The sequence below is a fragment of the Agelaius phoeniceus genome, chromosome W, assembly GCF_051311805.1.
Source record: "Agelaius phoeniceus isolate bAgePho1 chromosome W, bAgePho1.hap1, whole genome shotgun sequence".
In the NCBI taxonomy this organism is placed as follows: domain Eukaryota; kingdom Metazoa; phylum Chordata; class Aves; order Passeriformes; family Icteridae; genus Agelaius; species Agelaius phoeniceus.
This window is the reverse complement of record NC_135301.1, coordinates 406778-421319: the sequence shown is the minus strand read 5'-3', so window position 1 is coordinate 421319 and position 14542 is coordinate 406778. Positions and strand designations below refer to the sequence as shown.

At 61.3% G+C, this 14542-nt stretch overlaps 1 protein-coding gene across 1 annotated transcript; it reads right to left on the bottom strand.

Moving 5' to 3' along the window:
- Positions 1–4200: 4200 nt before the first annotated feature.
- On the bottom strand, positions 4201–13609 carry LOC143696565 (uncharacterized). Its single transcript, XM_077193133.1, has 4 exons — positions 13319–13609; positions 12634–13221; positions 9283–9407; positions 4201–5311 (listed from the first exon to the last, which is right to left on the bottom strand). Exons 1-4 carry the CDS (start codon positions 13607–13609, stop codon positions 5218–5220), a joined length of 1098 nt encoding a protein of 365 aa, XP_077049248.1. The 3' UTR covers positions 4201–5217.
- Between the last annotated feature and the right edge of the window lie 933 nt (positions 13610–14542).

Here is a 14542-nt window from a genome sequence, read left to right as displayed (position 1 = left end):
GACACTCGTGGGGCCTCTCCCCGGTGCCGATGGGCGGGGGGTGAGGAGCCGGGAGCGCGGCGTTGCGGAGCCCGTGGGGCCGGCGTTCGGGGGCTCGGGCCCAGCCCCCGCCGCGGTCTCGGGTGCCGGAGGCCCCGGGGCCGTTGCCGGGCGGGCGGGGAGGTGCCGGGGGCAGGAGGCGGGGCGGGAGCCGCGGTGTCCCCGGGCCTGGGCGGGTCCCGGCCGGGGCTCGGCGAGCCCGGGCCCGACGGAGCGGGACGGGAAGGCGCGGCCGACGGTTGCCGCTCCCTGCCCGCCACTCCCGCCCGCGGCGCCGGGACACGGAAGGTGACACCGGGACGGGGCTCTGCGGGCTCAGGAGAGCCAGGCCCCTCCCGCCCCATAGCGATGCCAGTCCCGATGGCGACGGGGGAGAGGCGGCACCGCCCGGGGCCCCCCGGCAGAGCCAGGCAGCGCTCGGCCCCCGCAGCCCGGGCCGCGGTCACGGCCCCGCCGCAGCGGCCCAGGCTCCGAGCGGTCCCCGGCGGGAGCAGCCGTCGGGCGGGGCTCGCACAGCGCCGAGCGAGGCCCCCGAGCGATAGCCCCGGGACCGGGGGGGACAGGGGGGCGGGGCCGGCACAGGTGCGAGGGGCGGGGCCACGGAGCGCGGGCACGGGGCGATGCGACGGTGCCACCGCCACCGAGGCCGGGGGTGGCGGGCAGAGCGCCGCTGGGGTGTGCCGGGCGGTGCCGCCTCTCCCCCGTCGGGCGGATGGCAGCGGGCCCGGGACCGGTTTGGGGCCCGGGATGGCCGCGGGCACGGGGCGCTGCCGGGTGCGGGATCGCGGCCGTTCCCCGGTGCGGAGCCGCCGTGTGGGGCCGGCACCACGCAGGGCGCCCTCTGGCGGACACGGAGCGCGGTGCGATCGCGGCGCCCCCGCCTGGCGGGGGAACGCGGTGCGGGGGGCAGAGCCTGAAAACAGGGGGCGGGGACAGGGGCGGAACCGGGCGGCACAAGGGACGGGGCCTGAGAGAACGGGGGCGGGGCCAGGCGGCACAAAGGGCGGGACCAGGGGCGGGGCCGGCTCAGGTGTGCACGGCGGGCGCGGCTCAGGTGTGCGGGGCCCCAGAGCGGCTGCGCGGGGCGGGGCCGAGGTGTTTTAGACCCCGGAAATCGCCTCGGCCGCCATTTGCTCACTCAGAGCACGGTGCGGACGGGAGCTCCGTGTGCGGGCTCCGCAGGTAAGGCGCGGAGGCTTCGGCCTCCCTTTCTGTCCCTCTCTCTAGCCCTCCTTCCTTCCCCGCGTATTCCCTTTCTTTCTCCACCTTCCCTCTCGCCCTAAAACGCTCCTTTCCTCTCCTCCCAAACCCGACTCCCCCCACTCGTTCCTGTCGTGTCCCTTCCCCACTACTCCCTTCTATTCCTCCTCTTTCCACCGTCCCTCTTGTCCCCCCTCGGCCTTTCCCTTCCTGTCCCGCTTCCGTCGTCACTCCGACCCCTCTCCCTCCCCGTCCTCACCACCCCCATCTCTCCTGTCTCCCCGTCCTCCCGTTTCCTTCTTTTCTCGCAGCCGCGGGGCTCGGGGTGCCGGGCAAGAATAAAGCCCTGAGGGCCGGAGCCCGGCGCCCCCGGCCTCGCTGGGGTCCCCACACGGGGCCGGAGCCGCTCTGCGGGTCCCCCCATTGCAGTCCAACACACCGCCCGACACCGCCGGGGCTCCGGCTTTCCCAACATCACACTGGGGGGGTCCTGGGGCGGGGGGCCCGAGTTACAGGGGCCCCCTCATTAGGAGGGGGTCCCAGGGGGGAGGGGGGTTTAGGAGGGGCCCCCTCGTTAGGAGGGGGTCCCAGTGGGGAGGGGGGGTCAGGAGGGGCCCCCTCATTAGGAGGGGGTCCCAGGGGGGAGGGGGGTTAGGAGGGGCCCCCTCCGGAGGAGGGGGTCCCTGGAGGGGGGTGGGGGAGGGCCCCCTCCGGAGGAGGGGGTCCAGGGGAGGGGGCGGGGCCTGGGGGGGCGTAATCCCCCTCCAGGCTCCGCCCCCTTCCCCGGACCCCCTCCTCTGGACGGGGTCCCCCCCCGGCCCCCTCCAGGGACCCCCTCCTCCGGACCGGGGCCCGGGAGGGGGGGAGGGCGGGTGGGGTGGGGGGGGAAGCAGGGGCGGGCACGTCACTCTGCAGCGTGAGCTCACGTAAAAAAAAAAATTGCCAGACCCACGACCGTCCCCTGCCGTCCTGTCCCCGCCCGCCCCACCCTCCCCCCCGGGCCCCGGTCCGGAGGAGGGGGTCCCTGGAGGGGGCCGGGGCGGGACCCCGTCCGGAGGAGGGCGTCCAGGGGAGGGGGCGGGGCCTGGGGGGGGTATTACCCCCAGGCCCCGCCCCCTCCCCTGGACCCCCTCCTCCGGAGGGGGCCCTCCCCAACCCCCCCCAGGGACCCCCTCCTCCGGAGGGGGCCCCTCCTAAACCCCCCTCCCCCCTGGGACCCCCTCCTAATGAGGGGGCCCCTGTAACTCGGGCCCCCCGCCCCAGGACCCCCCCAGTGTGATGTTGGGAAAGCCGGAGCCCCGGCGGTGTCGGGCGGTGTGTTGGACTGCAATGGGGGGACCCGCAGAGCGGCTCCGGCCCCGTGTGGGGACCCCAGCGAGGCCGGGGGCGCCGGGCTCCGGCCCTCAGGGCTTTATTCTTGCCCGGCACCCCGAGCCCCGCGGCTGCGAGAAAAGGAGGACAGTGGGGAATGGAAAACAAGAACAGGGGAACGGAGAAGAAGGTGGGGAGAGATCGGGGTGTGCAGGACAGCAGAGGACGGGGCTGGGGGGAAGGCAGGCTGGAGGAAGGAGCGGGATTGAGGGCGGGTGGGGAGCGACTGGTGGGGGGGAAGGGGGAGCTGGGAGCGGGGTCAGGGGGGAGTCCGGCTGGGGAGGGAAGGCAGAGGATGGGAAAGTAGGGTAGGGTAGGTGGGGTAGAGAACGAGAGAGGGGCGGCCGTAGGGGGGGAGGGAGGGGAGGGCTAGGGGGGAGAGGGAGGGGGGGGGTTTGGGGGGGGGAGGGTGTAGGGGGTGGGGGAGGGGTGGAAGGGAGGGTAGAAAGGTGAAATACACAGAAATACAACACAACAGAAACGCAGGAGAAAAGAAACGCAGAGAAAAAGAAATATAGGGCCCCGGCCGGCAGCAACCTCCCTCACCCAACGCCGAGGAGCAAATGGCTCCGCCGGGCCCTCCCCGCGCCTTAAATCCCCCAAGGCCCCGCCCCGCGCAGCCGCACTGGGGTCCCGCACACCTGTGCAGACCCCGCCCCTCGCACCTGTGCCGGCCCCGCCCCCAGGGCCCCGCCTCCCCCCCGCCCCCCGCCCGCCCATAAATCCCGGCGGATCGGCGCCTGTCCCGTTTTCTGCGCGGGATGCTCATCCCGGGAGGCGGCGGGAGCGTCGGTCGGAGCGCTATGCGGAGATCCGGATCGGGGGCTGCTGCTGGTGCTGCGCGGGGTCCACGGCGCTCGGCTGGGACCGGGACGGGGATGGGGATTTAGGCCTGGGAATTCGTATCCTGGTCCTGCCGCTATTTCTTGTGGAAGCTGGGCCGAGCTGCTTCTTTCTCGGCGGGCAGGGTATGGGTGCCAAGGCCAGAGAATCGAGGTAGGATTGGGGCTGGGATCGGGACCACTATCGCTGCGGTCGGGAAAAGCCGCTCCGGGACAGGCGCTGCCGCTCCGGTTGCGGCCAGCGCGGGGCTGGGTCTCGCCGGGGCTCCAGGCACGCTCCGGCTGCGGCGGCAGGGAGCCGGTGCCGTGCCGCTGCCATGGCCGCCAGGAGGACGACGCTTCCCCGGAGCAGCCTCTGGATCGCGGCTGGCAGCGGGAAGGACACCGAGACCGCCCGTACCGGCCCCGGGACCCCATGGGCATCGCCGCTCGCTCAGCGCCGCCGCCCGCCCCGCGGGGCGCCCCCTGGCGGACACGGCGCCGCCCCGCAGCCCCCCCGGCCCGGTAACGCCACGAGCGCCGCGCTCCCCTACGAGCCCCAGCGCCCGCAGCCCCTGCTCCGTGCCCGCAGCCCCTGCTGGGGGCTGCAGCTTCCCAGCCACGAGCAGCCGCTCTGGGACGGCCGCTGGGGCCGAGGCGTTGCTGCTCCCGCTGCCATTGTGCCTGGGGTGGGACTGGAGCCCCAGGGAAACGCTAGGAAAAACCCCATGGGTTAAAAAACCACTGCAAACGATTTGTTCTTTATTTCTAGAGCTGTGAGAATCATCAAGTCAAATGCTGAGAAGTGACTGGCCCAGCTGTGCATCAAACCCAGAATTTTGGCCTTCTCAGCACCCTGCTCCAAACACCTGAGCCAATCCCAGGGCTGTTCCAAAGGCCCTGTGTGGGATGGGAATGAGTGCTGCCACTAAGAGAACTCCTCTGCAAATGCAGCTCCTTCCCTTCTGCTACTGCTGCTTTGCACAGCAGCCCCTGCAATGGCTGTGGGGCAGAACTGGCTAGCACTCAACATGGCAGCACCAAACTCTTCCCCATAGCCCTGATTGTTCTGCCCTTGCCAGGATTTCCCCAGCAGCTGTAAATGTGCTCCCACAATGTCCCTTTGTTTCCCCAGGAAGAAGCCAACAAGACAAGCCCTGAGGGTTACCTTGCTCCGTGGCCAAAGCTCTTCTGGAGAGTGCCGGGGGGCGTTGCCTGCAGGTGAGTGTTGCCAGCTCCAAACCATGCTGGCTGCTGAGGCCAGGGCTGTTTTTCTGGCCCAGGGGCCTCGGTGTCTCCTGCTGGCTGCCAGCCATGCTCCTTGGTGTTCCCTGGCTGTGTCCCAGCTGGCTGGGAGCGCAGGGCAGGAGGAGGCCAGGAGCTCCTGAAAGGCAGCAGCACCTCGTGTCTTTGGCATCTGCAGGGGAGGAGCTGTGCCTGCACCGTGGCTCCTGGGCCAGGGGCTGCTCTGAGCAGGCCCCTGGAAATGCTTCAGCCCGGACAGAGACCACCAGCAGCCCAGCAGGACCCCAAGGAGCAGCTGGCATTGCTGGGAATGGAGGCACGGGCCCTTTGCAGAGGGGCTCAGCAGCAACTCCTGGCTCAGAGCTCCCACACAGCTGCCAGCTGTGGCCCAGCCACCCCAAATCCCTTCCCTCCTCCCCAGCCTGAGGCCATCGGCCATCAGCAGCATCAAAGCCAAGGCCATCTTCCCCCACAGATGTTCAATCCCAGGCAGCAGCCCTCAGAAGTACCTGAAAATCAGTGGGATGGAGTTCGGAGTTTTTCAGGGATCCAGCTGGAAGTGCAGAAGTGATGGAAAGCTTTCCCAGGTAGGTGCCACTGGAGGTGTGCTGAAGACAAAGCTGTGCATCCCTTTCCTGAGAGAAAAGAATTTGTAGAGGCCCCTGCTGAGGCTCTGAAAGGAGCTGAGCTTCTGCAGGGAGAGATGTCCCCCCCTGGGCACAGGGGCTGCCTCAGCTCAGGCTGGGAGCACATCTGGCCACTGCCTTCTCCTGCTCTAAACCATCCACTGGATCTTCTCCATCCTGGAGCTCAGGGGGGTGAAATGGGCTCCATTCCAGGCAGCTCTGGCCAGTGAGCCCAGGGACACCACTGGGCTGAGGGTTCTCAACAGCCACTTCTATGGAATAGAACCCTGGCCTTGGCCCTGTGCTGCTGAGCTTCCTTGGAAGCTCTGCTGGCTCCTGACACAGCTGCTGTCCAAGGCAGCAGCTCTGCATGGGAATGCCCACACTCCATGGGGCACTGGGAGGTTACTGCAGCGGGAATGGAGCAGGGAATTTGGGGCTATGGGTAGAATTCATCAGAACTGGCACAGCTGACAGGGAACCCCAAATCTGGGCACCACACAGAGAACAATCTTTGTCCTGCCCTGTCAGCTCCAACCCCTGGGCTGAGAAGTTTTGGGAATTAAATGGATGGAATGATACAAACCACAGCAAGTGGCATCACCCAGAGGGACAATCCGGGTCCCAGACAATTGCTCCACAATCCACTATGGGGGAAAACACCCTGTGCCTGCCAGGAGCTCTGACTCTGCTTCTCTACCAGCTCCTGAGCAGTGTCAGGGCCACCATGAGGGCCTTAAAATCCAAACAAACCCCCTATCCCACACAGTGAATAATCCAAATAAAGAAATGCATTCTTGTCATCAAAGCTCCAAACTGTGTCAAGAGCTCTGCCAACAAGTTAATGGGATTCCCAAGAATCTCATTAATGCTCTTGGTTTCAGTTTTATGTATTTTTAATCCCTCAGTGGGCAGCCTGTACATCTTATCCTGGGATTTAGAGGCTGAGCAGGGCTGGCTTTGGGTTGACCCCCACCTCTGGCCCCAGCCTGTGCAAACACACCTTGTGCCAGGCTGGGTGAACTCCTCACCTCAGCGTTTCCCTCCTAAATATCCCCTCCTTATCTCTCTGGAGATTCACTGACATTTTGCCCAAACCATGCACTCCTCACCTCCATGTGGCCTCCAAGTGTCCATTCTGTTCCTCACAGGTGCCCTGGTGCCACCGTGTTGGTCCCTTGGCCTTTCTCCAGCCCGAGGCTGCTCCTCTGCTCGCTCTCTGCAGTCTCATCCCACAGGGATCCTCTTCTCCCTTCCCTGCTGGCTGCTGCCAAGGAAGGAGGCCACAGGGAGTCTCCAGTGCTGCCCCCTCAGCCCTGGAGAGTCCTGGCTGTGGGCCCGAGGGGCCTGGGATTTCCCAGGGAAATTGTCTGCTCGTCTCCCTTCAATGACCTCAGCAATTCCCTCCAAAATGCCACCTCACTGCCCCTGACATCCCCTCACATTCCATTGCCCTACACAAACAGTTCTTGGATCCCCTCTAGATCACACCAGGTTTTCAGCCACATGAATGGCATCACCTGTGCCCACTGCTCGTTATTCACCCAACCAAAATCAAGAGCAAATGTTGGTTGGGCTTTAATAACAACTTGAAAGAACTTTACAGCACAATAAATCACCTTTTTCTTCCGTGGGTTTTTTTTCCCTTCAGCTGCTGGGCTTCCCTGTGAGGATGTGTGCTGAGCTCTGGGTGGAGGGGACTGTCAGGCTGAAGGGCTGTGGGTTTGTGTTCTTCTCCCTGGGCATCAGCCACTGCCCCAATCCCTTTGCCCAGGCTGTTCCCTGTGCCTGTGCTCAGGCTGGGGCAGCACAGGCAGACGCAGCTCTCAGCACTCCCTGCTCCAAACACAGCTCTGGCCTCCGCTGCAATCTGGCTCTGCTGGGAGGTTTGCTCCTAGAGAAATCCAAGAATTGCTCATGGCAATGTGGAGAATCAATCTCCACAAAGGGAGGTAAGGAATAAAATCCTGCTCTGGGAGCCCTTGGGATCTGCAGGGCTGCTGAGGGAAGGGGACATTCCCTGCCTGCAGTGCACACAGCCCCACCTGCAGCAGCCAGCCCAGCCTGCCAGCTGGGCTCTGCCAGCCCCTCTCTGAGCACCCTCCCTGTGCTGCTCCCTCTCGGTGCCTTTGGCAATCCCAGCCTGAGCCTGAGCAGCCCAAAGCTCTGGCTGGCAGCCCAGGGACAAAGGGACGCTCCCAGGGATGGGGCACATTCCCAGCAAACGCTCCCAGCAGGGCCCAGAGGCAGCCCTGGAGCTCCTGGCTGGGGCTGGCAGGAGGGCACAGCCCCCAGCTGGGCTGGCAGTGACAGCAGTGACAGCAGCCAAGTGCCACGCTCTGGTGGCACAGCACAGACACCCAGGCCAGCACTGCCCGTGGGAGGGGCACAATGAATGCTGCTCCCTGTGCTGCCCCATGCCAGCAGGAAAGCTCCAGGGGCATGGAAACTCCTGCCCCTTCCCCCCAGCCCAGATGAGCACTCCTCAGCTCCCAACACCCAGTTCTCACCTCCAGCCTGCTCCCGGGGCTGCTGCCACCTTCCTGACAAGGTGCCAAAGGCCCCTGGGCACAGGGCTCCCTCTGTGTCTCAGGGCTTGGGCACGGCAGGGACCAGGCTGCTCCAGCAAGGACAGCCTGGAAGCAGAGCAGATGTCCCAGGGCTGGCAACGGGCTGGGGACAGCAGTTCTGAAACCCAGAGTGCTGAAAACAGCCCCCAAAGTGTTCTATGGTCACACCTTGAACATGGCTCCAAAGGGCAGCAGCTCTGGTGCCAGAGCAGCACCTGCACCATTCCCTGTGCCAGCCCTGGCTCACTGAAAAACAAAACAAATCAACCACACCCAGGCCTTGTTTGCACAATTCCTGATCCAAACCCTCACCTTTCCTGCCCAGCACTGAGGCAAATCTGACACAGCATTGAGAAGTGACCTTTGCTGAGAGCAGCCATCATCCCAGTCCTCCAGCCTTGGCAAGATTGTGCAGTGAATGGACCTCAGCTCTACTCCTAAACCTCAATTTCTGTCAGTTTTTGTTAGAAAGATACTGGACAGGAAATCATGCAGCAGAATTTGCAAATTGCACAAGGAATAACAAGGCCCAGAGCAAAGCCAACCACCCCCATCACTGCTGCAGCCCAATTCTGGGAGAAATGCTGATCTCATTTCTAAATACTGCCCTTCCCTCCCACTCAGTCCTTCCCTGCACATCCCTGCAGAGCATGGACTCCATCTTTTGCTGCCAACAGCACCTCTCCAGCCCAGAGCCCACTGCTCACAGACACAAACTGAGCAAGCCTAAGGCAATGTTCCCAGCAGCAGATGCAATTCCTGAACTCCCTTTTCCCTGGATTCTGAGCCCTTGCAGGAAACTCAGCTCAGCCCAGAGTCTGTTCTGCTTTCCCAGAGGGAAATACAGCCTGATGGGCCCCAGCTCTGGCACCACATTGCCCTTGTTCCTGCTGCCCTGGAAAGGCACAGGCAAAGCCAGTCCCTCAGAGCCCATCCCTGGGCCCCAGGAGAGCTGGAGCTGCTCCCAGATGCCAGGGCCCTGCAGGGCTGTGCTGACACGAGCACAGGCTGACCCCTGTGCCCAGCACCACCCCTCACTCTGCTCCCACGGCTCCCAAATGCTGCCAGCCCTGCCCCTGCCCCTGTGCCAGGGCCGTGCCTGCCCCCAGCCCCAGCAGAGGCTGTCACCCAGCCCTGCAGCGGCTGCCAGCCCTGGCAGAGCTGGGCATGCACTGAGAGCTCCCCAAGGAAGGCCCAGAGCAGCCCTGGGCTGCACAGACAATGCCCAAGCTGCCCTCAGGGCACAGCCAGCACCACAGCTCCAGCAGCCCCAGGGAACTCTGGCACTGCCTCTGCACCTCTGCCCTTCTCCAGCAGGCACAGCTGGGGCTGGGCTGGCAGCAATGGCATTGCCATGGCAGCTCATGCCAGCAGAGAGGAAAAGGGGAGCCCTGTGTCCCTCTGACTCACCCCACAGCGTGGGCAGGACCAGAGCCCTCCAGCGCAGAGCCCTGCTGCTGAAGCCTCTTGCCTTTGGCTGCTCCAACACCAAAGCTTCGGGCAAACATGGGAGGAGTTGGATGATTTTTCCTGCCCTGAAAGAGAGGAGAAAAGAAAATTAAGTCCACTGTGGAAGTCCAAGGATCCCAGCTCTCCTAGCTCTGCTCTGCTGGCTCACTATGGGGTTTTACCCAGGAGAGGTGACACCAATTCAAACACAAACGTGTCCTTTGCCAGCACTTTTATTCCTGACTATTTCAGACAATGAAAGGATGCTCATTTTTCATCTTGCATTCTCTGCCTCATTTGAACAGAACCATTTTTATCCCAGAGCCCACGTGGCAGCCATTCCATCCTTTCCCATTGGACTTGGCACAAAGGAAGGGACACCCGGGATGCTGCACCACAAGAAATCCCAAAGAGAATCCCCTCCAAAACCTCCCAGGGAAAGGGTTTTTGCTTTTGGGACACAAGAAAGGCCTTGGGCCATTTGCACCCACATGGAAAGCCCACACTGAGCACTTGCTTTTAAAGATGTTGCACTTGAAGTTACAGACATGGATTTGCTCTGGGATTTGGCATTTCCTGCACCCACACAAACACATTCAAGGAATTAAGCACAGAGTCCTGAAGTTTGGTTATTCCAATGCTGTTTTGGTAGTGCCACTTGACACACCAAAATCCACAGCAACACTTCAAAAAATGCAAAGCAACTTTCACCCCCACAGCCCCCTTCCTTTCCATTTTGCAGTTTTGGGCTCCTCTTAAGAACAGCTTAAAGAAAAGAAGAGAAAAGGCCAGGACCTGCTCCCAGCCAGTGCCCCAGCCACCTGTTTGCCAGAGATTCTCCTTACAGCTGATGGCTTTTCTAAGAAAGCTCCAGCTCAGCCTTATCACAATCCCCTGGCAGCCCTCACCACGAGCCCCAAAGGCCAGGGCACATCTGTGTGCTGCCTCAGGAAGCTCAGGGGCTCTCTGGGCGACAAAGCCTGGTTTGGGCCCAGAGCTGACTCTGCTCCCTGCTGGCTGAACTGTGCAGCTGTGGGATGCAGCTGGGTGCTGCAGGGCAGAGTGTGTCACCCTCTGTGCCAGCCAGGCTCCAAAGGCAGCCCTTGGTGCCCCAGCAGCGCTGCTGGAAGCGCTGGCAGCGCTTGGCACAGATGGGATGGAGCCTTCCCACAGCTCTGTGCCCTGGCACCGAGGCTGGCACAGCAGAGAGGCCGATGGCAGCAGAACAAACCCAGCTGGCTTTCCATGGGCACTGATGGCACTGAGAGCCCCAGGCCAGAGCTGCTCCCTGCCCAGCCCAGGAGCTCCCAGTGCTGCTGCAGGGCACGGGCTCTGAGGGAACCCTGCAGCTGGGACAGGAACGCAGCAGCGACAATTCCCAGGCACAAAGAGATCCCCACCTGCTCCAGCAACTGAACCTCTGGGGCTCAGCCCCACGGGCTCTCCCTGCTCCAGGCAGGAGGAGCCACACAGCCCCCGAGGCTGGGCTCACCCCCTGCCCTGCCAGCAGGAAACAAGGGCTTCATGAAGCTTGGGGACACCTTCTGTCCCCAGAGGGCTCTGACACAACATCCAGCAGTGTGGATCTTTAATAAAGACACCTCGGACCTATCCTTGCCACACACTCGCCTTTGTTATTGCCTCACAGTCTCTGCTTTAAAATGTTTTGCTATTACAAGTGTTTAAACAAGACTGACCGTGAGCCCTGCACCCTTGCCGTGCTCCAAGCCCGAAGGCAGAGCTGGATATCCTCACACTCATCCAGCCTGAGGGAGCTGCTGCAGCATTTAAAACATTTACAAACCACCCCTGCCCTGAGGCTGTGCAGCCCTGGGAGGTGCCTGGGTGCCAGCCCAGCATTAGAGATGGGACATCAGGAGAGCGAGCAGACAACGCCCACTGCAGCCTCTGCACTCTCAGCGCTGCAGCTGCACGATCCTCACTGCTCAGCGACTCTCAGCTCTGATTCCAGGACTCCCGCCAGGAAACTGAGGGCCCTTTCCAGATGCAAATCCCCACAGAGCCACTGCTCTCCTCTCCACCCACCCTCCTGCTCCACCTTTTACCCCTTTGGTAGCCACCACCCCACCCAGGACACAGAGGAGGCTCTCGGGTGCCAACTGAGACCCAAATCGATCCAGGTGCCTCAGGAAATAAATACAAACCAACTCCTCCCTTCTAGGCTAACAAAATGTCCTGGTGCCCAGTTCCTGTTTCCTAAGGCAAAACCCACGCATCAGGGGAAAATGGCAAGTCCCAAACCCAACCAAACCCGGTTTGGCATCGGTTTCCATCAGGACCGTTCAGGTTTCCCAGTGCCCCTCAGCTGCAGCCACAGGAGCAGCTTCTCTCTGGGACCCAGGGGGGTGGGCACAGGGACACCCATCCCGCTGCTTCCCGGCAAACAGAGCTCAGCCCAGCCCAGAATGGAACAGAACAAATGCAGTTCTTGCCCTTGCCATTTATGTCTGAGCTCTGGCACGCTGTTATTGAGCACAAAACTCCCGAGAGGGGACAGTCTGTAACTACTGCTCTGGATCAAGGATCATCTGTCAGTTCGTGTATGCACTGCACAGCTTTCATAAACAGCACTGTAACAGACACTAGTTTAGACTATAATACTATAATAGACTATAATAGAGACTGTGAAATGTTCAAATGCTTTTACACGTAAGGAACTCAGAAAATGGTGTCAGATAATGAGGTGATTTCCCACAGCTGGGGACAATCTTATCTGAAACACAAGATAACAGAAACAGAAACCAGAGCACTGAAAAAAAAAAAGGAAAAATTTACTGACCCTCGTTATCAAATAGCGAGGGACTGAAAATAAGACAGGATGGCACCACAGGAAGAAATAAAGTATATTGGTTTAATCCACAAGATGGCGCGAAGGTTCCAACCAAGCAAAAGAACATCTAAACTGAAAAGGACTCTTGGAATATGTATAAACTCTAATGAATATGCACACCCCACTGCAATGGAACAGAATCTAGAGAACACGGTTTAAGGGAACCGGGTGCTCCTGGCAAACAGCCAAGCACCCCAGCGCTGCCTTTTATCCCTTAACAAACGTGTAAAAATTCTAGAGAGTGAACTCTGTTTCTCACCCAATAAAACGCTGTTCCCGCAGCTGGGACGAGCCCCACCTTCATTCCACGGCACACGATCCCAGAGAGCCGCAAGGCCCGGGACAGAGCCGTGCCACCCGCAGCGGGTCCCACGCAGCAGCGCCCAAAGCAGCCCCGGCCCCCTGTGGGTGCCCCCGGCCCCGGTGCCCCCGGCCCAGCTCCCTCCCCTCCGGCCGCTCACCTGAGGGCACCGCCCGCTGCCTCCCGGCGCTGCTGCCGAGCCGAGGGCATTGTCCCCGCTCCTGGCCCAAAGGCCGCGTTCTGCGCTGCAGGGCGCGCTCCGGGGGACGCGGGGGCGGGCAGGGACAGGGTGAGCCGGGCTGAGGCGGCTGTCCCAGCGCTCTGTCCCCTCCCGGGGCTCAGGCCGGGGAGCGGGGCCCTGCCAGCGGCCGCCATTGCAGCGCGGAGCAGAGTCAGGTAGGGCTGAAGAGCCGAGTGTGGCCGAGTGGAGCCGACAACAGCCGAGTGTGGCCGAGTGGAGCCGACAACAGCCGAGTGTGGCCGAGTGGAGCCGACAACAGCCGAGTGTGGCCGAGTGGAGCCGACAACAGCCGAGTGTGGCCGAGTGGAGCCGACAACAGCCGAGTGTGGCCGAGTGGAGCCGACAACAGCCGAGTGTGGCCGACAGCAGCCGACAACAGCCGAGTCTGGCCGAGTGTGGCCGACGACAGCCGAGTGTGGCCGACAGCAGCCGACAACAGCCGAGCCTACCCGAACGGCCGACTCTGGCCGCGATTTGCCGAATCCATCCGAGCTTAGCTGAGGTGAACTGAACGGAACGCGACGGAACCGCGTTCAGCCCAACCGAACTAGATAAGCCCGACCGAACTAGATAAGCCCGACCGAACTAGATAAGCCGAACCCACCTGAACATTACGGCGTCGCTCACTCACCCATCTCTCAGTGTGGGCAGGCACCCTCAGCTCTAAGGAGCCGTGCAGAGCGAGTGCTCCGTCCCTTGGGAAGCACGGAGTGATCAGCCCCAGGGACAGGAAAGTACAGACAAATGCCGTGGTCAGCCCTGAGGATTCAGGAGGATTCCGAGCCAGTGGCCCAGAACCTGCCACAATTCTATCTACAATTGCAATGTAATTACGGTGGGACAGTGCCAGGCTGGAGTTCAGAGAGCTCGGCCGTTCCACCGGGGCTGGGGACATGACTGAGGGGGTTTTGTGTCAGTCTGATGGCCCTGAGCAGCATCAAGAACCAAAAGGAAATTTTACAGAAATGTTTTGAGATGGATTGCCCCAAAAACTTGGGCTGCTTCTAGGGGGACAAAAGATTGAAAAAGCTTTCTGTTGAATTCCTGTCAGAAAGTCCAGACCCACTGGTTCAGCTATGGAAGGGATGGATATGATGCACCACAGAAAGAGACAAAAGCAGAAATGTTAAAAGGTCTATCTCCCATCCTTCCCCAAGACTGTTGGATCAGTCTTTTTTAAGTGCTCTCTAATCTGATGTTTCTAACTCCCTCTGTCTTCTGCCATCTCTACCTGTTTCTACTTTACTCCAATTCTCTCCACCTGTTTTCCTATGTTTCTCTCCCCCCTATTGCTCTACCCACCTACCTCTCTCCCTTCTCTTCCTCCATTTCTCTCTCTCCCTCTCTCTATCCCTCTCCATCCCTTTATCTCCCCCATTTCTCCCTCTCTCCATCCCCCTCTCTCCATTTCTCTCTCTCTCTCTTAATTTCAGTTCCACGTGTCCAGAAGGAACTGTGCTCCTCCCCAAGGCCTGTACTATGTGGAGTTACACAGCGCTCTGAACTGTGTGCTGTAATACAGAAGACTGTTACAAACACCAGGGTAGACCATAGCTAAGGGTGTCATCACAGCACTTCCATGGGATGGAAAAGCCATAGGAAGAAATTGCTGAGTGTTATGCAAAGAGACCAATGTCATGCCCAAGATGTCTTCATACATCAGCAGCACTGGTCAGACAGGGGTCATGCATCTCCCCTCACTGGCACCAGGAAAAAAAAAAAGAAACTGAGCAAACCCACCTTTGTATCGAGAGCCTTTTTTATGCTGATTCGTCTCTGAATTCTAGCTTCTCCTCTTTCAATCTGAGCCATGATCTTCTCTATGTCT

Excerpts from the sequence above, each read along its gene's own strand:
- LOC143696565 (XM_077193133.1), bottom strand. The coding sequence starts at position 13,609 with ATGTCCCCAGCCCCGGTGGAACGGCCGAGCTCTCTGAACTCCAGCCTG. Across the intron at positions 13,222-13,318 it reads AGCGACGCCGTAATGTTCAG|TTCACCTCAGCTAAGCTCGG; the intron begins GTGGGTTCGGCT and ends CGTTCCGTTCAG. Across the intron at positions 5,312-9,282 it reads GGTCCTGCCCACGCTGTGGG|GAAAGGGATGCACAGCTTTG; the intron begins GTGAGTCAGAGG and ends CTTTTCTCTCAG.